Genomic DNA, 27,878 nt, shown 5'->3' on the forward strand with positions numbered 1-27,878 from the left:
ACCCCGGCCAAACCCTCCCGTCCCGGACGACGCTGGGCCAAATTGTGCGATGCCCTATGGGACTCCAGATCACAGCCGGTTGTGATACAGCCCAGGATCGAACCAGGGTCTGTAGTGACACCTCTAGCACTGAGAAGCAGTGTCTTAGACCACTGTGATACAGCCTGGAATGGAACCAGGGTCTGTAGTGACTCCTCTAGTACTGAGATGCAGGGTCTTCGACCGCTGTGATACAGCCTGGAATGGAACCAGGGTCTGTAGTGACTCCTCTAGTACTGAGATGCAGGGTCTTAGACCGCTGTGATACAGCCTGGAATGGAACCAGGGTCTGTAGTGACTCCTCTAGTACTGAGATGCAGGGTCTTAGACCGCTGTGATACAGCCTGGAATGGAACCAGGGTCTGTAGTAACTCCTCTAGCACTGAGATGCAGGGTCTTAGACCACTGCGCCACTCGGGAGCCCCCATACTGATACAGCAACATATATTTAGGAGCAGCTCAATCTCAGACTACATAGACCAGACTTCTGGATATATTAAGCAGCAGAATGTACAGTGTCCATCTAAGGACCTGTAGGGTCACTCAGCACTAAATAGCCTGTCTGTATCCCATATGACACCCTATATAGTGCACTCATTTTGATTAGACCACTATGGGCCCTGGTCAAAAGTAGTGCACTATAAAGGGAATAGGGTGCCATAGAGTTCTGGTCAAAATTAGTGCACTATAAAGGGAAATAGGGTGCCATATGGGACAGAACTCAAGTCTAAAATAAGTTCCTCCCATCTGGTTCTGTTCCAGGACCTGGGATGTATTCATTAGGGTAAAACCTACCAAAACATATTGCAACAACAATGTTGTGTTTCTTATTGGACAAGTTCAGGTAGTCCCTTCCCTGTTTCAGTCCATTTCCTACTGTAGAGCAATATTAGAGATCGACCGATTATGATTTTTCAACGCCGATACCGATTGTTGGAGGACCAAAAAAAGCCGATACCAATTAATCGGACGATTTTTTCATTTATTTATTTGTAATAATGACAATTACAACAATACTGAATAAACACTTATTTTAAGTTAATACAGAAATACTATCAATTTAGCCTCAAATAAATAATGAAACAAGTTCAATTTGGTTTAAATAATGTAAAAACAAAGTGTTGGAGAAGAAAGTAAAAGTGCAATATGTGCCATGTAAGAAAGCTAACGTTTAAGTTCCTTGCTCAGAACATGAGAACATATGAAAGCTGGTGGTTCCTTTTAACATGAGTCTTCAATATTCCCAGGTAAGAAGTTTTAGGTTGTAGTTATTATAGGAATTATAAGGACTATTTCTCTCTATACGATTTGTATTTCATATACCTTTGAGTATTGGATGTTCTTATAGGCACTTTAGTATTGCCAGTGTAACAGTATAGCTTCCGTCCCTCTCCTCGCTCCTACCTGGGCTCGAACCAGGAACACATCGACAACAGCCACCCTCGAAGCAGCGTTACCCATGTAGAGGAAGGGAAAAAACTACACCAAGTCTCAGAGCGAGTGACGTTTGAAACGCTATTAGCGCGCACCCGGCTAACTAGCTAGCCATTTCACATCAGTTACACCAACCTAATCTTGGGAGTTGATAGGCTTTAAGTCATAAACAGCGCAATGCTTGAAGCACAGCGAAGAGCTGCTGGTAAACGCACGAAAGTGCTGTTTGAATGAATGCTTACGAGCCTGCTGCTGCCTACCACCGCTCAGTCAGACTGCTCTATCAAATATCAAATCATAGTCTTAATTATAACATAACACACAGAAATATGAGCCTTAGGTCATTAATATGGTCAAATCCGGAAACTATCATTTCGAAAACAAAACGTTTATTCTTTCAGTGAAATACGGAACCGTTCCGTATTTTATCTAACGGGTGGCATCCCTAAGTCTATATATGCAGGTTTAAAAATATATACTTGTGGTTATGGTTAGGTACATTGGTGCAACGACAGTGCTTTTTTCACAAATGCACTTGTTAAATCATCACCCATTTGGCGAAGTAGGCTGTGATTCGATGAGAAATGAACAGGCACCGCATCGATTATATGCAACGCAGGACAAGTTAGATAAACTAGTAATATCATCAACCATGTGTAGTTAACTAGTGATTATGATTGATTGTTTTTTTATAAGGTAAGTTTAATGCTAGCTAGCAACTTACCTTGGCTTCTTGCTGCACTCACGTAACAGGTAGTCAGCCTGCCATGCAGGCTCCTCGTGGAGTGCAATGTAAGGCAGGTGGTTAGACTAGTAACCGGAAGGTTGCAAAAACGAATCCCCCCTGAACAAGGCAGTTAACCCCCGTTCCTAGGCCGTTATTGAAAATAAGAATGTGTTCTTTATCTGATTTGCCTAGTTAAATAAAGGTGTAAAAATTTAAAATAAATAAAATAAATAGGCAAATCGGTGGCCAAAAATACCGATTACCGATTGTTATGAAAACTTAAAATCGGCCCTAATTAAATCAGCCATTCCGATTAATCGGTCGACCTCTAATATATATATCATACTGATTATCCAATATTGATAGAGTAACATGGTGTGTATTGACCCAGTGGTCAGTAGGGTAATGAGGACTATGGTGTGTATTGACCCAGTGGTCAGTAGGATAATGGGGACTATGGTGTGTATTGGCCCAGTGGTCAGTAGGATAATGGGGACTATGGTGTGTATTGACCCAGTGGTCAGTAGGATAATGGGGACTATGGTGTGTATTGACCCAGTGGTCAGTAGGGTAATGGGGACTATGGGGATAATAATGAGGGTCGTGCAGCACTGCGTCATCTCTTTTTGATCATATAATACAACATGGCTGTGCTTTGTTCTTCCTGCTACACCGGAGGCTCATTTTACCACGCACACACACTGTATGAATATTCATGAGCTGGAGGATGGAGGGATGGTGCCCCAGAGAAGAGGAATGCAGCGAGCGACTCTGCCCCTCCCCCACGCCTCCCTCCTTCCCCTTCCGTCTATTCCACCCTCTCATCCCCAGGCACACACACCATCTGGCCAGAGAGAGGGAGGGAGAGAGCGAGAGAGAGAATGAGAGAGCAGATAAAAGGAGAGATGAGAGATGGAACTAAAGAGGAAAGGGGTCAAAAAAGAGAACGGCAAAAGAGAAGAGAGATGACAGAGAGAGAGAAAGGATAGAGGGGAGATGACAGAGAGAGAGAAAGGATAGAGGGGAGATGACAGAGAGAGAGAAAGGATAGAGGGGAGATGAGAGAGAGAGAGAAAGGATAGAGGGGAGATGACAGAGAGAAGGATAGAGGGGAGATGACAGAGAAAGGATAGAGGGGAGATGACAGAGAAAGGATAGAGGGGAGATGACAGAGAAAGGATAGAGGGGAGATGACAGAGAGAGAGAAAGGATAGAGGGGAGATGACAGAGAAAGGATAGAGGGGAGATGACAGAGAAAGGATAGAGGGGAGATGACAGAGAAAGGATAGAGGGGAGATGACAGAGAAAGGATAGAGGGGAGATGACAGAGAAAGGATAGAGGGGAGATGACAGAGAAAGGATAGAGGGGAGATGACAGAGAAAGGATAGAGGGGAGATGACAGAGAAAGGATAGAGGGGAGATGACAGAGAAAGGATAGAGGGGAGATGACAGAGAAAGGATAGAGGGGAGATGACAGAGAAAGGATAGAGGGGAGATGACAGAGAAAGGATAGAGGGGAGATGACAGAGAAAGGATAGAGGGGAGATGACAGAGAAAGGATAGAGGGGAGATGACAGAGAAAGGATAGAGGGGAGATGACAGAGAGAGAGAAAGGATAGAGGGGAGATGACAGAGAGAGAGAAAGGATAGAGGGGAGATGACAGAGAGAGAGAAAGGATAGAGGGGAGATGACAGAGAAAGGATAGAGGGGAGATGACAGAGAAAGGATAGAGGGGAGATGACAGAGAAAGGATAGAGGGGAGATGACAGAGAAAGGATAGAGGGGAGATGACAGAGAAAGGATAGAGGGGAGATGACAGAGAAAGGATAGAGGGGAGATGACAGAGAAAGGATAGAGGGGAGATGACAGAGAAAGGATAGAGGGGAGATGACAGAGAAAGGATAGAGGGGAGATGACAGAGAAAGGATAGAGGGGAGATGACAGAGAAAGGATAGAGGGGAGATGACAGAGAAAGGATAGAGGGGAGATGAGAGAGAAAGGATAGAGGGGAGATGACAGAGAGAGAGAAAGGATAGAGGGGAGATGACAGAGAGAGAGAGAAAGGATAGAGGGGAGATGACAGAGAGAGAGAAAGGATAGAGGGGAGATGACAGAGAGAGAGAAAGGATAGAGGGGAGATGACAGAGAGAGAGAAAGGATAGAGGGGAGATGACAGAGAGAGAGAAAGGATAGAGGGGAGATGACAGAGAGAGAGAAAGGATAGAGGGGAGATGACAGAGAAAGGATAGAGGGGAGATGACAGAGAAAGGATAGAGGGGAGATGACAGAGAGAGAGAAAGGATAGAGGGGAGATGACAGAGAGAGAGAAAGGATAGAGGGGAGATGACAGAGAGAGAGAGAAAGGATAGAGGGGAGATGACAGAGAGAGAGAGAAAGGATAGAGGGGAGATGACAGAGAGAGAGAGAAAGGATAGAGGGGAGATGACAGAGAAAGGATAGAGGGGAGATGACAGAGAAAGGATAGAGGGGAGATGACAGAGAAAGGATAGAGGGGAGATGACAGAGAAAGGATAGAGGGGAGATGACAGAGAAAGGATAGAGGGGAGATGACAGAGAAAGGATAGAGGGGAGATGACAGAGAAAGGATAGAGGGGAGATGACAGAGAGAGAGAAAGGATAGAGGGGAGATGACAGAGAGAGAGAAAGGATAGAGGGGAGATGACAGAGAGAGAGAAAGGATAGAGGGGAGATGACAGAGAAAGGATAGAGGGGAGATGAGAGAGAAAGGATAGAGGGGAGATGACAGAGAGAGAGAAAGGATAGAGGGGAGATGACAGAGAGAGAGAAAGGATAGAGGGGAGATGACAGAGAGAGAGAAAGGATAGAGGGGAGATGACAGAGAGAGAGAAAGGATAGAGGGGAGATGACAGAGAGAGAGAAAGGATAGAGGGGAGATGACAGAGAAAGGATAGAGGGGAGATGACAGAGAAAGGATAGAGGGGAGATGAGAGAGAAAGGATAGAGGGGAGATGACAGAGAAAGGATAGAGGGGAGATGACAGAGAGAGAGAAAGGATAGAGGGGAGATGACAGAGAGAGAGAAAGGATAGAGGGGAGATGACAGAGAGAGAGAGAAAGGATAGAGGGGAGATGACAGAGAGAGAGAGAAAGGAGAGAGGGGAGATGACAGAGAGAGAGAGAAAGGATAGAGGGGAGATGACAGAGAGAGAGAGAAAGGATAGAGGGGAGATGACAGAGAGAGAGAGAAAGGATAGAGGGGAGATGACAGAGAGAGAGAAAGGATAGAGGGGAGATGACAGAGAGAGAGAAAGGATAGAGGGGAGATGACAGAGAGAGAGAGAAAGGATAGAGGGGAGATGACAGAGAGAGAGAGAAAGGATAGAGGGGAGATGACAGAGAGAGAGAGAAAGGATAGAGGGGAGATGACAGAGAGAGAGAGAAAGGATAGAGGGGAGATGACAGAGAGAGAGAGAAAGGATAGAGGGGAGATGACAGAGAGAGAGAAAGGATAGAGGGGAGATGACAGAGAGAGAGAAAGGATAGAGGGGAGATGAGAGAGAAAGGATAGAGGGGAGATGAGAGAGAAAGGATAGAGGGGAGATGACAGAAAGGATAGAACCAATGATGGAGCGATCGAGAGGTGAGGGGATTGGTGGAGGAGAGGGGAGCAGTGAAAAAAGAAGGATATAGGGCACGAACGAATGAGACCCACGGGGCTCCAGGAACCCAGGTTATCGCTCCATCCTGTCCCAATGTCAGAGCACCCTGCTGGGGCAACACTCCAGGGGAAGGGGCTGGAGGGCTGTGGTGGGGATAAGCCTGTTACTGGGAGTGCAGGCTGTTACACACACAAAAGCTTGCACTTGCGTACGTACGCACACACCGCATGGGGGAAACACACCTTTAAACAACATACACCCTGGAGGGGGGAAACACACCATTAAACAACACACACCCTGGGGCGGGAAACACACCATTAAACAACACACACCCTGGAGGGGGGAAACACACCATTAAACAACACACACCCTGGAGGGGGGAAACACACCATTAAACAACACACACCCTGGAGGGGGGAAACACACCATTAAACAACACACACCCTGGGGCGGGAAACACACCATTAAACAACACACCTTGGAGGGTGAAACCCCACTTTAAACGACACACTGGTCAGTGGGACTAGGACACACATGCACAGAGGATCCGGACTGACTGAACGGCCAGGGTAGAGGTCACGGAGGATCCGGACTGACTGAACGGCCAGGGTAAAGGTCACAGAGGATCCGGACTGACTGAAGGGCCAGGGTAAAGGTCACAGAGGATCTGGACTGACTGAAGGGCCAGGGTAAAGGTCACAGAGGATCCGGACTGACTGAAGGGCCAGGGTAAAGGTCACAGAGGATCCGGACTGACTGAACGGCCAGGGTAAAGGTCACAGAGGATCTGGACTGACTGAAGGGCCAGGGTAAAGGTCACAGAGGATCCGGACTGACTGAACGGCCAGGGTAGAGGTCACGGAGGATCCGGACTGACTGAACGGCCAGGGTAAAGGTCACAGAGGATCCGGACTGACTGAACGGCCAGGGTAAAGGTCACAGAGGATCCGGACTGACATAGTGGTGAGGCTGAATGTAAATGTAGACAGGGTTAACCCCAGGGCTAACTGGCTCGGTCCTGTTACTCAGCTAATAACCTCAGGACAGGGCTAACCTGGCTCTGTCCTGTTACTCAGCTAATAACCTCAGGACAGGGCTAACCTGGCTCGGTCCTGTTACTCAGCTAATAACCTCAGGACAGGGCTAACCTGGCTCTGTCCTGTTACTCAGCTAATAACCTCAGGACAGGGCTAACCTGGCTCTGTCCTGTTACTCAGCTAATAACCTCAGGACAGGGCTAACCTGGCTCTGTCCTGTTACTCAGCTAATAACCTCAGGACAGGGCTAACCTGGCTCTGTCCTGTTACTCAGCTAATAACCTCAGGACAGGGCTAACCTGGCTCGGTCCTGTTACTCAGCTAATAACCTCAGGACAGGGCTAACCTGGCTCGGTCCTGTTACTCAGCTAATAACCTCAGGACAGGGCTAACCTGGCTCTGTCCTGTTACTCAGCTAATAACCTCAGGACAGGGCTAACCTGGCTCGGTCCTGTTACTCAGCTAATAACCTCAGGACAGGGCTAACCTGGCTCTGTCCTGTTACTCAGCTAATAACCTCAGGACAGGGCTAACCTGGCTCTGTCCTGTTACTCAGCTAATAACCTCAGGACAGGGCTAACCTGGCTCTGTCCTGTTACTCAGCTAATAACCTCAGGACAGGGCTAACCTGGCTCTGTCCTGTTACTCAGCTAATAACCTCAGGACAGGGCTAACCTGGCTCTGTCCTGTTACTCAGCTAATAACCTCAGGACAGGGCTAACCTGGCTCTGTCCTGTTACTCAGCTAATAACCTCAGGACAGGGCTAACCTGGCTCTGTCCTGTTACTCAGCTAATAACCTCAGGACAGGGCTAACCTGGCTCTGTCCTGTTACTCAGCTAATAACCTCAGGACAGGGCTAACCTGGCTCGGTCCTGTTACTCAGCTAATAACCTCAGGACAGGGCTAACCTGGCTCTGTCCTTCTGTCCTGTTACTCAGCTAATAACCTCAGGACAGGGCTAACCTGGCTCTGTCCTGTTACTCAGCTAATAACCTCAGGACAGGGCTAACCTGGCTCTGTCCTGTTACTCAGCTAATAACCTCAGGACAGGGCTAACCTGGCTCTGTCCTGTTACTCAGCTAATAACCTCAGGACAGGGCTAACCTGGCTCTGTCCTTCTGTCCTGTTACTCAGCTAATAACCTCAGGACAGGGCTAACCTGGCTCTGTCCTGTTACTCAGCTAATAACCTCAGGACAGGGCTAACCTGGCTCTGTCCTGTTACTCAGCTAATAACCTCAGGACAGGGCTAACCTGGCTCTGTCCTGTTACTCAGCTAATAACCTCAGGACAGGGCTAACCTGGCTCGGTCCTGTTACTCAGCTAATAACCTCAGGACAGGGCTAACCTGGCTCGGTCCTGTTACTCAGCTAATAACCTCAGGACAGGGCTAACCTGGCTCGGTCCTGTTACTCAGCTAATAACCTCAGGACAGGGCTAACCTGGCTCGGTCCTGTTACTCAGCTAATTACAATGAGAAGAAGGAAAACCCACACTCACTGGAATACTTCAGCAGTTAACCTGTCTGGGCTAGGGGGCAGTATTTTCACGGCCGGATAAAAAAAACGTACCCGATTTAAACTGGTTACTACTCTTGCCCAGAAACGAGAATATGCATATTATTAGTAGATTTGGATAGAAAACACTCTTAAGTTTCTAAAACTGTTTCAATGGTGTCTGAGTATAACAGAACTCATATGGCAGGCAAAAACCAGAGAAAATTCCAAGCAGGAAGTGGCCTGTCTGAGAATTTTTAGTTCTTTTGATTCTCTAGCGAAACTACAGTATCTGCGGGGTTATGTTGCACTTTCTAAGGCCTCCATTGGCTGTCTAAAGCCTTCAGAAAGCAGATTGAGGCGTCTTCTGTCTCTGGGCAGAGTATAGTAGCTCAGTTTCTCAGTGGTCTGCCTGGTGACAAACAGATTGGATATGCGCGTTCACGCGACCATGCTGTTTTTTCTTTTCCTCTTTGAATGAATACACTATTGTCCGGTTGGAATATTATCGCTATTTTACGAGAAAAATACCATAAAATTGATTTTAAACAGCGTTTGACATGCTTCTAAGTACAGTAATGGAACATTTTGAATGTTTTTGTCTCGAAATGCACTCGCGCGTTACCCTTTGGATAGTGACCTGATGGCACAAACAAAACGGAGGTATTTGGACATAACTATGGATTATTTGAAACAAATCGTCAGAATGCACTCCCAGGACTTCTACTTCAACAACAAATGTTGTTTTGGTTCCAAATAATCCACAGTTATATCCAAATACCGCCGTTTTGTTAATGCGTTCAGGTAACTATCCAAACGGTGACGCGCGAGTGCATTTCGTGACAAAAAAAATTCTAAATATTCCATTGCCATACTTAGAAGCATGTCAAACGCTGTTTAAAATCAATTTTTATGCTACTTTTCTCGTAAAATAGCGATAATATTCCAACCAGGCAACGTTGTATTCATTCAAAGGCTGAAATAAAAAAATGAGGTTATCTCACTGTCCCCAGGCTGACCACTTACAAACAGAGCTGTTGTACTTTGCCCAGAGACAGCAGACACCCCATTCCACTTTCTGGCGGCTTTAGAGAGCCAATGGAAGCCTTAGAAAGTGTCACGTTACAGCACAGATGCTGTATTTTCGATAGAGATGCAAAAGAAGGACAACAAATTGTCAGACAGGGCACTTCCTGTATGGAATCTTCTCAGGTTTTGGCCTGCCATATGAGTTCTGTTATACTCACAGACACCATTCAAACAGTTTTAGAAACTTTGGAGTGTTTTCTATCCAAAGCTAATAATTATATGCATATTCTACTTTCTGGGCAGGAGTAGTAACCAGATTAAATCAGGTACGTTTTTTTATCCGGCCGTGAAAATACTGCCCCCTATACCACAACAGGTTAAGATTTCCCTTCACTGGAACTCAGGGACCTAGTCCGAACCATGAAAACAGCCCCCAGTCCAATGCAGGTAGCGTTCTCCTGGCATCCTCCAAACCCAGATTCGCCCGTCGGACTGCCAGATGGTGAAGCGTGATTCATCACCCCAAAGAAAGCATTTCCACTGCCGCAAAGTCCAATGGCGGCGAGCTTCAAACCACTCAAGCCAACGCTTGACATTGCACATGGTGATCTTAGGCTTGTATGTGGCTGCTCGGCCATGGAAACTCAATTCATGAAGCTCCCGACGAACAGTTCTTGTGCGGACGTTGCTTCCAGAGGCAGTTTGGAACTCAGCAGTGAGTGTTGCAACCGAGGACTGACGATTCTTAAGAGCTCCGCGCTTCAGAACTCTGCGGTCCTGTTCTGTGAGCTTGTGTGACCTACCACTTTGCGGCTGAGCCGTTGATGCTCCTAGACGTTTCCACTTCACAATAACAGCACTTACAGTTGACCGGGACAGCTGTAGCAGGGCAGAAGTTTGACAAACTGACTTGTTGGAAAGGTGGCATCCTATGACGGTGCCACGTTGAAAGTCACTGAGCTGTTCAGTACGGGCCATTGTGTGCTCGATTTTCTATACCTGTCAACATGTGTGCCTGAAATAGCCAAATCCACTAATTTGAAGGGGTGTCCACCTACTTTGAGTAGATAAGAGCTGGTAGCATGACCACTAGGCCAGTTACAGGAGTGATCTAGATGAGAGCTGGTAGCATGACCACTAGGCCAGTTACAGGAGTGATCTAGATGAGAGCTGGTAGCATGACCACTAGGCCAGTTACAGGAGTGATCTAGATGAGAGCTGGTAGGATGACCACTAGGCCAGTTACAGGAGTGATCTAGATGAGAGCTGGTAGGATGACCACTAGGCCAGTTACAGGAGTGATCTAGATGAGAGCTGGTAGGATGACCACTAGGCCAGTTACAGGAGTGATCTAGATGAGAGCTGGTAGGATGACCACTAGGCCAGTTACAGGAGTGATCTAGATGAGAGCTGGTAGGATGACCACTAGGCCAGTTACAGGAGTGATCTAGATGAGAGATGGTAGGATGACCGCTAGGCCAGTTACAGGAGTGATCTAGATGAGAGCTGGTAGGATGACCGCTAGGCCAGTTACAGGAGTGATCTAGATGAGAGCTGGTAGGATGACCACTAGGCCAGTTACAGGAGTGATCTAGATGAGAGCTGGTAGGATGACCACTAGGCCAGTTAGAGGAGTGATCTAGATGAGAGCTGGTAGGATGACCACTAGGCCAGTTACAGGAGTGATCTAGATGAGAGCTGGTAGGATGACCATTAGGCCAGTTACAGGAGTGATCTAGATGAGAGCTGGTAGGATGACCACTAGGTCAGTTACAGGAGTGATCTAGATGAGAGCTGGTAGGATGACCACTAGGCCAGTTACAGGAGTGATCTAGATGAGAGCTGGTAGGATGACCACTAGGCCAGTTACAGGAGTGATCTAGATGAGAGCTGGTAGGATGACCACTAGGCCAGTTACAGGAGTGATCTAGATGAGAGCTGGTAGGATGACCACTAGGCCAGTTACAGGAGTGATCTAGATGAGAGCTGGTAGGATGACCACTAGGCCAGTTACAGGAGTGATCTAGATGAGAGCTGGTAGGATGACCACTAGGCCAGTTACAGTGATCTAGATAAGAGCTGGTAGGATGACCACTAGGCCAGTGGGACAGATGGATAGTGTAGTGTCGTACCTCCTCCCTGCATCATCTTGTAGATCTTGCTCTCGATGTGGAGCTGCGGGTGTTTGGTCTTCACACATTCTAGCTTGATGGCCACCTCCTCTCCTACTGAGATATCAGTACCTAGAGAGAAATACAAACAGATTAGAGATTAACACAGAACTGGTGAACTTTTTCATTGACTATCTTAAGAAACATTGCAGGATTCCTTAAGAAACTGGATTCGTTACCGAACAAGTCTTAAACTACAACTCCACCGCACATCACGAAACGGAAATATTCACAGACCAGATGTTGTAGCCAAATTACACGCACAGGATCATAGGGCTCCCTCATACATCCACACCACAGGATCATAGGGCTCCCTCATACATCCACACCACAGGATCATAGGGCTCACTCATACATCCACACCACAGGATCATAGGGCTCACTCATACATCCACACCACAGGATCATAGGGCTCACTCATACATCCACACCACAGGATCATAGGGCTCACTCATACATCCACACCACAGGATCATAGGGCTCACTCATACATCCACACCACAGGATCATAGGGCTCACTCATACATCCACACCACAGGATCATAGGCTCACTCATACATCCACACCACAGGATCATAGGGCTCACTCATACATCCACACCACAGGATCATAGGGCTCACTCATACATCCACACCACAGGATCATAGGCTCACTCATACATCCACACCACAGGATCATAGGGCTCATAGGCTCACTCATACATCCACACCACAGGATCATAGGGCTCATTCATACATCCACACCACAGGATCATAGGGCTCATAGGGCTCACTCATACATCCACACCACAGGATCATAGGCTCACTCATACATCCACACCACAGGATCATAGGGCTCACTCATACATCCACACCACAGGATCATAGGCTCACTCATACATCCACACCACAGGATCATAGGGCTCATTCATACATCCACACCACAGGATCATAGGCTCATTCATACATCCACACCACAGGATCATAGGGCTCACTCATACATCCACACCACAGGACCATAGGGCTCACTCATACATCCACACCACAGGATCATAGGGCTCACTCATACATGCCGTCCATGGGAGGGGTGCGTCACTTGAGTGGGTTGAGTCACTGACGTGGTCTTCCTGTCTGGGTTGGCGCCCCCCCTTGGGTTGTGCCATGGCGGAGATCTTTGTGGGCTATACTCGGCCTTGTCTCAGGATGGTAAGTTGGTGGTTGAAGTTATCCCTCTAGTGGTATGGGGGCTGTGCTTTGGCAAAGTGGGTGGGGTTATATCCTGCCTGTTTGGCCCTGTCCGGAGGTATCATCGGATGGGGCCACAGTGTCTTCTGATCCCTCCTGTCTCAGCCTCCAGTATTTATGCTGCAGTAGTTTGTGTCGGGGGGCTAGGGTCAGTCTGTTACATCTGGAGTATTTCTCTTGTCTTATCCGGTGTCCTGTGTGTATTTAAATATGCTCTCTCTAATTCTCTCTTTCTGTCTTTCTCTCGGAGGACCTGAGCCCTAGGACCATGCCTCAGGACTACCTGGTATGATGACTCCTTGCTGTCCCCAGTCCACCTGGCCGTGCTGCTGCTCCAGTTTCAACTGTTCTGCCTGCGGCTATGGAACCCTGACCTGTTCACCGGACGTGCTTGTTGCACCCTCGACAACTACTATGATTATTATTATTTGACCATGCTGGTCATTTATGAACATTTTAACATCTTGACCATGTTCTGTTATAATATCCACCCTGCACAGCCAGAAGAGGACTGGCCACCCCTCATAGCCTGGTTCCTCTCTAGGTTTCTTCCTAGGTTTTTGGCCTTTCTAGGGAGTTTTTCCTAGGGAGTTTTTCCTAGCCACCGTGCTTCTTTCACATGCTTTGCTTGCTGTTTGGGGTTTTAGGCTGGGTTTCTGTACAGCACTTTGAGAATATCAGCTGATGTACGAAGGGCTATATAAATACATTTGATTTGATTTTGATCATAGGCTCACTCATACATCCACACCACAGGATCATAGGGCTCACTCATACATCCACACCACAGGATCATAGGGCTCATTCATACATCCACACCACAGGATCATAGGGCTCATTCATACATCCACACCACAGGATCATAGGGCTCACTCATACATCCACACCACAGGATCATAGGGCTCACTCATATATCCACACCACAGGATCATAGGGCTCACTCATACATCCACACCACAGGATCATAGGGCTCACTCATACATCCACACCACAGGATCATAGGGCTCACTCATACATCCACACCACAGGATCATAGGGCTCATTCATACATCCACACCACAGGATCATAGGGCTCACTCATACATCCACACCACAGGATCATAGGGCTCACTCATACATCCACACCACAGGATCATAGGGCTCACTCATACATCCACACCACAGGATCATAGGGCTCACTCATACATCCACACCACAGGATCATAGGGCTCACTCATACATCCACACCACAGGATCATAGGGCTGGGCGATAAGGCCTAAAACTCATCTATCTATATACATATATATATATATATATATAGTGAATCGCCCATAAGTTTGAGAAAATCAAGATGAGTTTTAGGCCTTATCGTCCAGCCCTATGATATATAGATATATATAGATATATATAGATAGATATATATAGATATAGATATATATATAGATAGATATATACACACATATATACACATATATATATATATATACACATACATACACACACATATATACACATATATATACATACATACACACACATATATACATATACATACATACACATATACATATATATATATATATATATATACATATATATACATATATACACACACACACACAGTATTAGTCAAAAGTTTGGACACACCAACACATAAGGGTTTATGAGAGAATGCTAAGAGTGTGCAAAGCTGTCATCAAGGCAAAGGGTGGCTACTTTGAAGAATCTCAAATATATTTTGATTTGTTTAACACCTTTTTGGTTACTACATGATTCCATATGTTATTTCATAGTTTTGATGTCTTCACTCTTATTCTACAATGTAGAAAATAGTAAAAATAAAGAAACCCTTGAATAAGTGTCCAAACTTTTGACTGGTGCTGTATATCTCTTTAAGCTGTTGTACAATTAAAGGTCAAATACACGGCATTTAAAACGGTCAGCAATAATCTAATGAATTCAGGGATTGTGAAATGATACCCTGGCTGAATATATGTCTTCCACAACCATAAGATATTAACACGTTAGTATTTTAGTAGATGTTCTTATTCAGAGCAACTTACAGGAGTAATTAGGGTTAAGGGCGCTCAAGGGCATATCAACATATTGTTTTTATACCTAGCCGGCTCTGGGATTCGAACCAGTGACCATTCCGTTAAAGGACCAAAGCTCATAACCGCTAGGTTAAATAGTTCTAACTGCATTTTGTTGTTGTTGCAATAATCACAGATCTGGCTTTCAGGTCTGTCTATAAAAATGTCCAAATGTAACCAGAACCAAGCATAATGCACAGTCACTAATAACGTAGCAGGCATTATAGAACATTAACACAGGTCTCAAACAATCTGTCAAGCACAAGCCCACGTGCTAGTAAGTAGACAGCTAAATACTTCTATTTTAAGTTTAGCCAACTTGGATCTATCTGCTAGCTAACAAGGTAGAAGAGATTGTGATGAACACACCCTTCTGTCCATCTCCAGCTGTTTGAACAGCATGTTAGCCTGTCCACTTTATTCACATGTTGGAATCAAGTGGCCTACCTGATTTATCAGAATGAGAACAAGTTGAAAATTCCTTGTATAATTGTTTTTATAAAAACACAGACTAAACAGCTAGTATAACTGTCTTTATTTGACTAAAATGCTGCTGGCCATGTGTGATACTGTAATGCACGCGAGACAAATTGGGCATTCATTTTCCAGAATCAATGTTCATTGATACTCCTGTTGCAGTAGCGTCTGCTCTGCTCTCAATCTGAGGAGTTGAGACATAAACAGGGTATGGTTTGAAAGGTTAACTTCTCTATTACAGTAAAATAATGTCTCAATGTGGTGTCCACCGCAATGTGGTGTCTCCTTCAGAGAGGAAGGAGTGATCTCTCATTACATTTTACATTTTAGACATTTTAGTCATTTAGCAGACGCTCTTATCCAGAGCGACTTACAAATTGGTGCATTCACCTTATAATATCCAGTGGAACAACCACTTTACAATAGTGCATCTAAATCTTTTAAGGGGGGGTTAGAAGGATTACTTTATCCTATCCCAGGTATTCCTTGAAGAGGTGGGGTTTCAGGTGTCTCCGGAAGGAGGTGATTGACTCCGCTGTCCTGGCGTCGTGAGGGAGCTTGTTCCACCATTGGGGTGCCAGAGCAGCGAACAGTTTTGACTGGGCTGAGCGGGAACTGTGCTTCCTCAGAGGTAGGGAGGCGAGCAGGCCAGAGGTGGATGAACGGAGTGCCCTTGTTTGGGTGTAGGGCCTGATCAGAGCCTGAAGGTACGGAGGTGCCGTTCCCCTCACAGCTCCGTAGGCAAGCACCATGGTCTTGTAGCGGATGCGAGCTTCGACTGGAAGCCAGTGGAGAGAGCGGAGGAGCGGGGTGACGTGAGAGAACTTGGGAAGGTTGAACACCAGACGGGCTGCGGCGTTCTGGATGAGTTGTAGGGGTTTAATGGCACAGGCAGGGAGCCCAGCCAACAGCGAGTTGCAATAATCCAGACGGGAGATGACAAGTGCCTGGATTAGGACCTGCGCCGGATTAGGACCTGCGCAACATTACTTGTTGTTGTGAGTGACAGGGGGAGGGGCTTGGTAGCAGGGGCTTGGGGTGTGTATGTAAACTATAGAGGAAGAGGAGAAGCAAGAGGTTTCACTCTCGCCAAAATCTGTCCAAAAATAAGCCCAATGCGTTTCTATGAGCTTATTTTGGACCTAAGCTTGTCGCCTGCCTTTCAGCCTTTGGGACAACGACTCCCATTGTTAGGGTGGAGACATGAGCATCTCGTCACATTATCCAGATCTCTGGTGTAAATGGGAAGGGGCACAGCAGAGAAGGAGCGAACGAGACCAAGAAGACATGAGAACAAGCGGACATAAACACTCATAAAAATGAAAAATACACAAATGTTTGATTCTGCAACAGGTAGTGGGAATATCACGCAAAAACAGTCATTTGAATTAATTTGATATATCGCCCAGCCCGACAGCATCATCACATTATAATCCACTTCATTAGAAAACAAATGCCTCAATCAGCTTTACTCATCAGTAAATGTATGAGCAGCCCAAGCCATCCCAGTGTCAATCAAACACGGCCCTACAGAGACACATCCTTTCTGTGATTAAACCATCTCAGTTCCTGCTGAAAACACATCCTGTCCGTGATTAAACCATCAGTTCCTGCTGAAAACACATCCTGTCTGTGATTAAACCATCAGTTCCTGCTGAAAACACATCCTGTCTGTGATTAAACCATCAGTTCCTGCTGAAAACACATCCTGTCTGTGATTAAACCATCAGTTCCTGCTGAAAACACATCCTGTCTGTGATTAAACCATCAGTTCCTGCTGAAAACACATCCTGTCTGTGATTAAACCATCTCAGTTCCTGCTGAAAACACATCCTGTCTGTGATTAAACCATCTCAGTTCCTGCTGAAAACACATCCTGTCTGTGATTAAACCATCAGTTCCTGCTGAAAACACATCCTGTCTGTGATTAAACCATCAGTTCCTGCTGAAAACACATCCTGTCTGTGATTAAACCATCAGTTCCTGCTGAAAACACATCCTGTCTGTGATTAAACCATCAGTTCCTGCTGAAAACACATCCTGTCTGTGATTAAACCATCAGTTCCTGCTGAAAACACATCCTGTCTGTGATTAAACCATCTCAGTTCCTGCTGAAAACACATCCTGTCTGTGATTAAACCATCAGTTCCTGCTGAAAACACATCCTGTCTGTGATTAAACCATCTCAGTTCCTGCTGAAAACACATCCTGTCCGTGATTAAACCATCAGTTCCTGCTGAAAACACATCCTGTCTGTGATTAAACCATCAGTTCCTGCTGAAAACACATCCTGTCTGTGATTAAACCATCTCAGTTCCTGCTGAAAACACATCCTGTCCGTGATTAAACCATCAGTTCCTGCTGAAAACACATCCTGTCTGTGATTAAACCATCAGTTCCTGCTGAAAACACATCCTGTCTGTGATTAAACCATCAGTTCCTGCTGAAAACACATCCTGTCTGTGATTAAACCATCTCAGTTCCTGCTGAAAACACATCCTGTCCGTGATTAAACCATCAGTTCCTGCTGAAAACACATCCTGTCTGTGATTAAACCATCTCAGTTCCTGCTGAAAACACATCCTGTCTGTGATTGGCTGTCTGAGTCATGAGCACCAACTCTACCACCTACTCTCTTTTACAGTCTCTCCATCCCTCCCTTTCGCTGTCTTTCTTTCTCCCCCTTTCCCTAGTCTCTCTATAACTCTGTGCCTCCCCCTCCCCCCATCTTCTGGCATGGCTGTAGGAGAGTGGGATCCCTCAGTATTCATCGTCACCAACTTGTTACGACAGCATTCCCTAAATAACCAACGGTGCAATACAATAACACTGCTTCTCAGCACTCATCCTTCCTACTGTTCATGGACAGATGGGTGACAACCCCATCTGTCATCCTTCCTACTGTTCATGGACAGATGGGTGACAACCCCATCTGTCATCCTTCCTACTGTTCATGGACAGATGGGTGACAACACCATCTCTCATCCTTCCTACTGTTCATGGACAGATGGGTGACAACCCCATCTGTCATCCTTCCTACTGTTCATGGACAGATGGGTGACAACACCATCTCTCAAGCATCCAACAAAAATCTCTGTTCTCGACCCATTCATCAACAACATCCGTGGGTCTGGTTCAATAAGCACCAAACTAAAGATAAAGGTCAGAAATGGAGAGTTACTATCTAAGCAGGTATACAGTGGTGTGTCCTAATGAACATGACCCTGGTGTAACCCCCACCCCAAGATCCATATAAGGATGGGGGAGGGAGGGGGTATTTAAATCCCCCTGGAGGTCCCTTCCACCTCCCCCTGGTCCAATCCCACTGGGAGGTCCCTTCCACCTCCCCCTGGTCCAATCCCACTCGAGGTCCCTTCCTCAACCCTGGTCCAATCCCACTCGAGGTCCCTTCCACCTCCCCCTGATCCAATCCCACTCGAGGTCCCATCCCACTCGAGGTCCCATCCCACTCGAGGTCCAATCCCACTCGAGGTCCCACCCCTGGTCCAATCCCACTCGAGGTCCCATCCCACTCGAGGTCCCATCCCACTCGAGGTCCCACCCCTGGTCCAATCCCACTCGAGGTCCCATCCCACTCGAGGTCCCACCCCTGGTCCAATCCCACTCGAGGTCCCTTCCTCAACCCTGGTCCAATCCCACTCGAGGTCCCTTCCTCAACCCTGGTCCCATCCCACTCGAGGTCCCATCCCACTCGAGGTCCCATCCCACTCGAGGTCCCATCCCACTCGAGGTCCCATCCCACTCGAGGTCCCACCCCTGGTCCAATCCCACTCGAGGTCCCACCCCTGGTCCAATCCCACTCGAGGTCCCATCCCACTCGAGGTCCCATCCCACTCGAGGTCCCACCCCTGGTCCAATCCCACTCGAGGTCCCTTCCTCAACCCTGGTCCAATCCCACTCGAGGTCCCTTCCTCAACCCTGGTCCCATCCCACTCGAGGTCCCATCCCACTCGAGGTCCCATCCCACTCGAGGTCCCATCCCACTCGAGGTCCCATCCCACTCGAGGTCCCATCCCCCGGTCCCATCCCACTCGAGGTCCCACCCCCGGTCCAATCCCACTCGAGGTCCCCTCCCCCCGGTCCAATCCCACTCGAGGTCCCCTTCCTCAACCCTGGTCCAATCCCACTCGAGGTCCCCTTCCTCAACCCTGGTCCAATCCCACTCGAGGTCCCCTTCCTCAACCCTGGTCCAATCCCACTCGAGGTCCCCTTCCTCAACCCTGGTCCAATCCCACTCGAGGTCCCTCCCCCCGGTCCAATCCCACTCGAGGTCCCCTTCCTCAACCCTGGTCCAATCCCGCTGGAGGACATGCATGAATACTGTGGTTGGCCAAGACTCACTTGTGTCAATAATTCAGATGATTTTCCTGATTCAATTATAAACAGAGGGCTTCACTTCTCCCATCATATTACAGGGGGCTGTTTCTTCATACTAAACAGAAGTTGAATGAACTGGAAAAGTGTGTCTTCTAATTGACTCAAATATTGATGTAAAAGTGCATCAGCATTATAGGGAAATCAATCCTTTGTAATTTTCTGAACACAAGTGCAGAGAGAGGCCCAGCTCCAAAACAAGTTGTGTTATTTTACATTTACATTTTAGTCATTTAGCAGACGCTCTTATCCAGATCGACTTACAGTAGTGAATGCATACATTTCATACATTTTTTGCTCCGTACTGGTCCCCCGTGGGAATCGAACCCACAACCCTGGCGTTGCAAACAGGGACAGGTCAGGATCCTCCTGGTACGGCCTGTGTAATGTTATGGTCAGGATCCTCCCGGTACGGCCTGTGTAATGTTATGGACAGGTCAGCATCCTCCTGGTACGGCCTGTGTAATGTTATGGACAGGTCAGCATCCTCCTGGTACGGCCTGTGTAATGTTATGGACAGGATCCTCCTGGTACGGCCTGTGTAATGTTATGGACAGGATCCTCCCGGTACGGCCTGTGTAATGTTATGGACAGGATCCTCCCGGTACGGCCTGTGTAATGTTATGGACAGGTCAGCATCCTCCTGGTACGGCCTGTGTAATGTTATGGACAGGATCCTCCTGGTACGGCCTGTGTAATGTTATGGACAGGATCCTCCTGGTACGGCCTGTGTAATGTTATGGACAGGTCAGCATCCTCCTGGTACGGCCTGTGTAATGTTATGGACAGGATCCTCCTGGTACGGCCTGTGTAATGTTATGGTCAGGATCCTCCTGGTACGGCCTGTGTAATGTTATGGTCAGCATCCTCCTGGTACGGCCTGTGTAATGTTATGGACAGGATCCTCCTGGTACGGCCTGTGTAATGTTATGGACAGGATCCTCCTGGTACGGCCTGTGTAATGTTATGGTCAGCATCCTCCTGGTACGGCCTGTGTAATGTTATGGACAGGTCAGCATCCTCCTGGTACGGCCTGTGTAATGTTATGGACAGGATCCTCCTGGTACGGCCTGTGTAATGTTATGGACAGGTCAGCATCCTCCTGGTACGGCCTGTGTAATGTTATGGACAGGTCAGCATCCTCCTGGTACGGCCTGTGTAATGTTATGGACAGGATCCTCCTGGTACGGCCTGTGTAATGTTATGGACAGGATCCTCCTGGTACGGCCTGTGTAACGTTATGGTCAGGATCCTCCCGGTACGGCCTGTGTAATGTTATGGACAGGTCAGGATCCTCCTGGTACGGCCTGTGTAATGTTATGGTCAGGATCCTCCCGGTACGGCCTGTGTAATGTTATGGACAGGTCAGGATCCTCCTGGTACGGCCTGTGTAATGTTATGGTCAGGATCCTCCCGGTACGGCCTGTGTAATGTTATGGACAGGTCAGCATCCTCCTGGTACGGCCTGTGTAATGTTATGGACAGGATCCTCCTGGTACGGCCTGTGTAATGTTATGGACAGGACAGGATCCTCCTGGTACGGCCTGTGTAATGTTATGGACAGGATCCTCCTGGTACGGCCTGTGTAATGTTATGGTCAGGATCCTCCCGGTACGGCCTGTGTAATGTTATGGACAGGTCAGGATCCTCCTGGTACGGCCTGTGTAATGTTATGGTCAGGATCCTCCCGGTACGGCCTGTGTAATGTTATGGACAGGTCAGCATCCTCCTGGTACGGCCTGTGTAATGTTATGGACAGGTCAGCATCCTCCTGGTACGGCCTGTGTAATGTTATGGACAGGATCCTCCTGGTACGGCCTGTGTAATGTTATGGACAGGATCCTCCCGGTACGGCCTGTGTAATGTTATGGACAGGATCCTCCCGGTACGGCCTGTGTAATGTTATGGACAGGTCAGCATCCTCCTGGTACGGCCTGTGTAATGTTATGGACAGGATCCTCCTGGTACGGCCTGTGTAATGTTATGGACAGGTCAGCATCCTCCTGGTACGGCCTGTGTAATGTTATGGACAGGATCCTCCTGGTACGGCCTGTGTAATGTTATGGACAGGATCCTCCTGGTACGGCCTGTGTAATGTTATGGTCAGCATCCTCCTGGTACGGCCTGTGTAATGTTATGGACAGGTCAGCATCCTCCTGGTACGGCCTGTGTAATGTTATGGACAGGATCCTCCTGGTACGGCCTGTGTAATGTTATGGACAGGATCCTCCTGGTACGGCCTGTGTAATGTTATGGTCAGGATCCTCCCGGTACGGCCTGTGTAATGTTATGGACAGGTCAGGATCCTCCTGGTACGGCCTGTGTAATGCTATGGACAGGTCAGGATCCTCCCGGTACGGCCTGTGTAATGTTATGGACAGGTCAGGATCCTCCTGGTACGGCCTGTGTAATGTTATGGTCAGGATCCTCCCGGTACGGCCTGTGTAATGTTATGGACAGGTCAGGATCCTCCTGGTACGGCCTGTGTAATGTTATGGTCAGGATCCTCCCGGTACGGCCTGTGTAATGTTATGGACAGGTCAGCATCCTCCTGGTACGGCCTGTGTAATGTTATGGACAGGATCCTCCTGGTACGGCCTGTGTAATGTTATGGACAGGACAGGATCCTCCTGGTACGGCCTGTGTAATGTTATGGACAGGATCCTCCTGGTACGGCCTGTGTAATGTTATGGTCAGGATCCTCCCGGTACGGCCTGTGTAATGTTATGGACAGGTCAGGATCCTCCTGGTACGGCCTGTGTAATGTTATGGTCAGGATCCTCCCGGTACGGCCTGTGTAATGTTATGGACAGGTCAGGATCCTCCTGGTACGGCCTGTGTAATGTTATGGACAGGATCCTCCTGGTACGGCCTGTGTAATGTTATGGACATGTCAGCATCCTCCTGGTACGGCCTGTGTAATGTTATGGACAGGATCCTCCTGGTACGGCCTGTGTAATGTTATGGACAGGATCCTCCTGGTACGGCCTGTGTAATGTTATGGACAGGATCCTCCTGGTACGGCCTGTGTAATGTTATGGACAGGATCCTCCTGGTACGGCCTGTGTAATGTTATGGACAGGATCCTCCTGGTACGGCCTGTGTAATGTTATGGACAGGATCCTCCTGGTACGGCCTGTGTAATGTTATGGACAGGATCCTCCTGGTACGGCCTGTGTAATGTTATGGACAGGTCAGGATCCTCCCGGTACGGCCTGTGTAATGTTATGGACAGGATCCTCCTGGTACGGCCTGTGTAATGTTATGGACAGGATCCTCCTGGTACGGCCTGTGTAATGTTATGGACAGGACAGGATCCTCCTGGTACGGCCTGTGTAATGTTATGGACAGGATCCTCCCGGTACGGCCTGTGTAATGTTATGGACAGGACAGGATCCTCCTGGTACGGCCTGTGTAATGTTATGGACAGGATCCTCCTGGTACGGCCTGTGTAATGTTATGGACAGGATCCTCCTGGTACGGCCTGTGTAATGTTATGGACAGGATCCTCCTGGTACGGCCTGTGTAATGTTATGGACAGGATCCTCCTGGTACGGCCTGTGTAATGTTATGGACAGGATCCTCCTGGTACGGCCTGTGTAATGTTATGGACAGGACAGGATCCTCCTGGTACGGCCTGTGTAATGTTATGGACAGGTCAGCATCCTCCTGGTACGGCCTGTGTAATGTTATGGACAGGATCCTCCTGGTACGGCCTGTGTAATGTTATGGACAGGACAGGATCCTCCCGGTACGGCCTGTGTAATGTTATGGACAGGTCAGGATCCTCCTGGTACGGCCTGTGTAATGTTATGGACAGGACAGGATCCTCCTGGTACGGCCTGTGTAATGTTATGGACAGGATCCTCCTGGTACGGCCTGTGTAATGTTATGGACAGGACAGGATCCTCCCGGTACGGCCTGTGTAATGTTATGGACAGGTCAGCATCCTCCTGGTACGGCCTGTGTAATGTTATGGACAGGATCCTCCTGGTACGGCCTGTGTAATGTTATGGACAGGTCAGCATCCTCCTGGTACGGCCTGTGTAATGGGACTAGTTCCTCTGTTAGAGGTGTAACAAACTCTATATATGTTATGTAACTAACCAAAACTTTCACTTCCCTCCCTTCACCTCGCTAATGCATTTACAGCTGTGTGTGTCCCCCCCACAGAGAGATGTGTAGTGTGTCCCCCCCCACAGAGAGATGTGTAGTGTGTCCCCCCCACAGAGAGATGTGTAGTGTGTCCCCCCACAGAGAGATGTGTAGTGTGTCCCCCCACAGAGAGATGTGTAGTGTGTCCCCCCACAGAGAGATGTGTAGTGTGTCCCCCCCACAGAGAGATGTGTAGTGTGTCCCCCCCACAGAGAGATGTGTAGTGTGTCCCCCCCACAGAGAGATGTGTAGTGTGTCCCCCCCACAGAGAGATGTGTAGTGTGTCCCCCCCACAGAGAGATGTGTAGTGTGTCCCCCCACAGAGAGATGTGTAGTGTGTCCCCCCACAGAGAGATGTGTAGTGTGTCCCCCCACAGAGAGATGTGTAGTGTGTCCCCCCACAGAGAGATGTGTAGTGTCCCCCCACAGAGAGATGTGTAGTGTGTCCCCCCACAGAGAGATGTGTAGTGTGTCCCCCCACAGAGAGATGTGTAGTGTGTCCCCCCCACAGAGAGATGTGTAGTGTGTCCCCCCACAGAGAGATGTGTAGTGTGTCCCCCCCACAGAGAGATGTGTAGTGTGTCCCCCCCACAGAGAGATGTGTAGTGTGTCCCCCCACAGAGAGATGTGTAGTGTGTCCCCCCCACAGAGAGATGTGTAGTGTGTCCCCCACAGAGAGATGTGTAGTGTGTGTCCCCCACAGAGAGATGTGTAGTGTGTGTCCCCCACAGAGAGATGTGTAGTGTGTGTCCCCCCCAGAGAGATGTGTAGTGTGTCCCCCCCACAGAGAGATGTGTAGTGTGTCCCCCCCACAGAGAGAGTTAGTTAGTAACCCTGCTAGTATAGACATGAAGGGTTAATGGTCAATGTGGGTTAGTTAGTAACCCTGCTAGTATAGACATGAAGGGTTAATGGTCAATGTGAGTTAGTTAGTAACCCTGCTAGTATAGACATGACGGGTTAATGGTCAATGTGGGTTAGTTAGTAACCCTGCTAGTATCGACATGACGGGTTAATGGTCAATGTGGGTTAGTTAGTAACCCTGCTAGTATTGTCATGAAGGGTTAATGGTCAATGTGGGTTAGTTAGTAACCCTGCTAGTATAGACATGACGGGTTAATGGTCAATGTGGGTTAGTTAGTAACCCTGCTAGTATAGACATGAAGGGTTAATGGTCAATGTGGGTTAGTTAGTAACCCTGCTAGTATAGACATGAAGGGTTAATGGTCAATGTGGGTTAGTTAGTAACCCTGCTAGTATAGACATGAAGGGTTAATGGTCAATGTGGGTTAGTTAGTAACCCTGCTAGTATCGACATGACGGGTTAATGGTCAATGTGGGTTAGTTAGTAACCCTGCTAGTATCGACATGACGGGTTAATGGTCAATGTGGGTTAGTTAGTAACCCTGCTAGTATTGTCATGAAGGGTTAATGGTCAATGTGGGTTAGTTAGTAACCCTGCTAGTATAGACATGACGGGTTAATGGTCAATGTGGGTTAGTTAGTAACCCTGCTAGTATCGACATGACGGGTTAATGGTCAATGTGGGTTAGTTAGTAACCCTGCTAGTATCGACATGACGGGTTAATGGTCAATGTGGGTTAGTTAGTAACCCTGCTAGTATCGTCATGAAGGGTTAATGGTCAATGTGGGTTAGTTAGTAACCCTGCTAGTATAGACATGACGGGTTAATGGTCAATGTGGGTTAGTTAGTAACCCTGCTAGTATCGACATGACGGGTTAATGGTCAATGTGGGTTAGTTAGTAACCCTGCTAGTATCGACATGACGGGTTAATGGTCAATGTGGGTTAGTTAGTAACCCTGCTAGTATCGACATGAAGGGTTAATGGTCAATGTGGGTTAGTTAGTAACCCTGCTAGTATCGACATGACGGGTTAATGGTCAATGTGGGTTAGTTAGTAACCCTCCTAGTATAGACATGACGGGTTAATGGTCAATGTGGGTTAGTTAGTAACCCTGCTAGTATCGACATGACGGGTTAATGGTCAATGTGGGTTAGTTAGTAACCCTGCTAGTATCGACATGAAGGGTTAATGGTCAATGTGGGTTAGTTAGTAACCCTGCTAGTATCGACATGACGGGTTAATGGTCAATGTGGGTTAGTTAGTAACCCTCCTAGTATAGACATGACGGGTTAATGGTCAATGTGGGTTAGTTAGTAACCCTGCTAGTATAGACATGACGGGTTAATGGTCAATGTGGGTTAGTTAGTAACCCTGCTAGTATAGACATGACGGGTTAATGGTCAATGTGGGTTAGTTAGTAACCCTGCTAGTATAGACATGAAGGGTTAATGGTCAATGTGGGTTAGTTAGTAACCCTGATAGTATAGCTGTCAATGTGATCCCTCAGTCTTTTTGACACATTCAGTTACGAGAAAATATTGAAGCAAAATGCAGTTAATTCTGTAGACCTCACCAACGGGAGGAACCAGTGATTTCCATTCCATGCAGACAAAAATTGGAATAATTTGTATTGGGGGAACCAGTGATTCCCATTCCAGGCTGCCCTATTTAGAATCGTTTGTATTGAAGGAACCAGTGATTCCCATTCCAGGCTGCCCTATTTAGAATCGTTTGTATTGAAGGAACCAGAGATTCCCATTCCAGATAGACATACATTTGAATCGTTTGCATAGAGGGGCCTGAATAGACTGACTGAAACATGTACAACTCAACAATGACAAACTATTCCCACTACATAACATAGACCTACTAAAATGTACCCTACATTAACCACTACCCCCTTCATAACACACACACAGTGGGAGGGCTGCAGGGGTTTATGGGTATCCATCATGGTGTCTCAACGCTCCATTGGACATACCACCATCCCATTTCCATCTAAATGGAGCTTCTCTATTGTTCAGGGGAGGGACAGGACACAGACACGACACAGAAACGACAGACAGGACACAGACACACCACTGAATAGCTTGTCACATTCTGCTGCACTCAGGCTATGCTCTCACACACACACACACACACACACACGCTCTGAAGCTACGCACATGCACAAAACTATAAACACACACAACACTGCCTTCAGCATCGCTATCAAAAAGGAAAGGACTCTCTCTCAGTTCACAGCATATTAGCATAATGGTTGTGACGGTGGAAGTCTAGACGTTCAGATCTCCTCTATTCACATCAGGCGAGGCTAGCTAGGTTCACGCTCTGGCTGCAGAGCAACAGGCCTCTCTCCCTCGCCTCAGAAACACGCCTGCTCTTTTCAGATCCAGAGCATTCAGTCTATGTAGTGTGTATATATGAACAGGCCAACTAGCAAGTTTAGGTTGGGAAACACAGAAAGGTGCAACAGCATATAACACCAATCACACAAACATGTTGTTCTGCTTCAAGGCTCCAACTCATCAACAACAAAAGACCTGGTCTCTCTCTCTCTCTCTCTCTCTCTCTATAAACACAATGCCTGAAAATAAACTACACAGATTTCACTCTGTCTACACAAACAGGCCTGCCCTGTGGCCAACCACGCTTGTGAAACACAGAAACATGCAACAACAGAACAAGAACACCTCTCCTTTAGCTCCAACTCATAAAGAAGAAAGGCTAAGAGGTTAGACACTCTCTCGCTATAAACACAAAACAGTCAGGGTGTGGGTTATCTTGGCTAGGGATTCTGTAGGCATGAAGAGGATGTGAGAAACCGTTTTAGGGGAGCCAGTCAGGGTGTGGGTTATCTTGGCTAGGGATTCTATAGGCATGAAGAGGACGTGAGAAACCGTTTTAGGGGAGCCAGTCAGGGTGTGGGTTATCTTGGCTAGGGATTCTGTAGGCATGAAGAGGATGTGAGACATCGTTTTAGGGGAGCCAGTCAGGGTGTGGGTTATCTTGGCTAGGGATTCTGTAGGCATGAAGAGGACGTGAGAAACCGTTTTAGGGGAGCCAGTCAGGGTGTGGGTTATCTTGGCTAGGGATTCTGTAGGCATGAAGA

General features: G+C 47.6%; 1 protein-coding gene across 2 annotated transcripts in view; it reads right to left on the reverse strand.

Moving 5' to 3' along the window:
- LOC106595407 (casein kinase I) overlaps positions 1–27,878 on the reverse strand; it is a 97,053-nt gene that overhangs the window by 36,266 nt on the left and 32,909 nt on the right. For both annotated transcript variants that reach the window (XM_045719612.1, XM_045719611.1), the window contains exon 2: positions 11,538–11,648. In XM_045719612.1, the coding sequence (XP_045575568.1) occupies positions 11,538–11,648 (111 nt within the window). The remainder of the gene's footprint in view (positions 1–11,537; positions 11,649–27,878) is intronic.

The sequence above is a fragment of the Salmo salar genome, chromosome ssa06, assembly GCF_905237065.1.
Source record: "Salmo salar chromosome ssa06, Ssal_v3.1, whole genome shotgun sequence".
Taxonomy (NCBI): domain Eukaryota; kingdom Metazoa; phylum Chordata; class Actinopteri; order Salmoniformes; family Salmonidae; genus Salmo; species Salmo salar.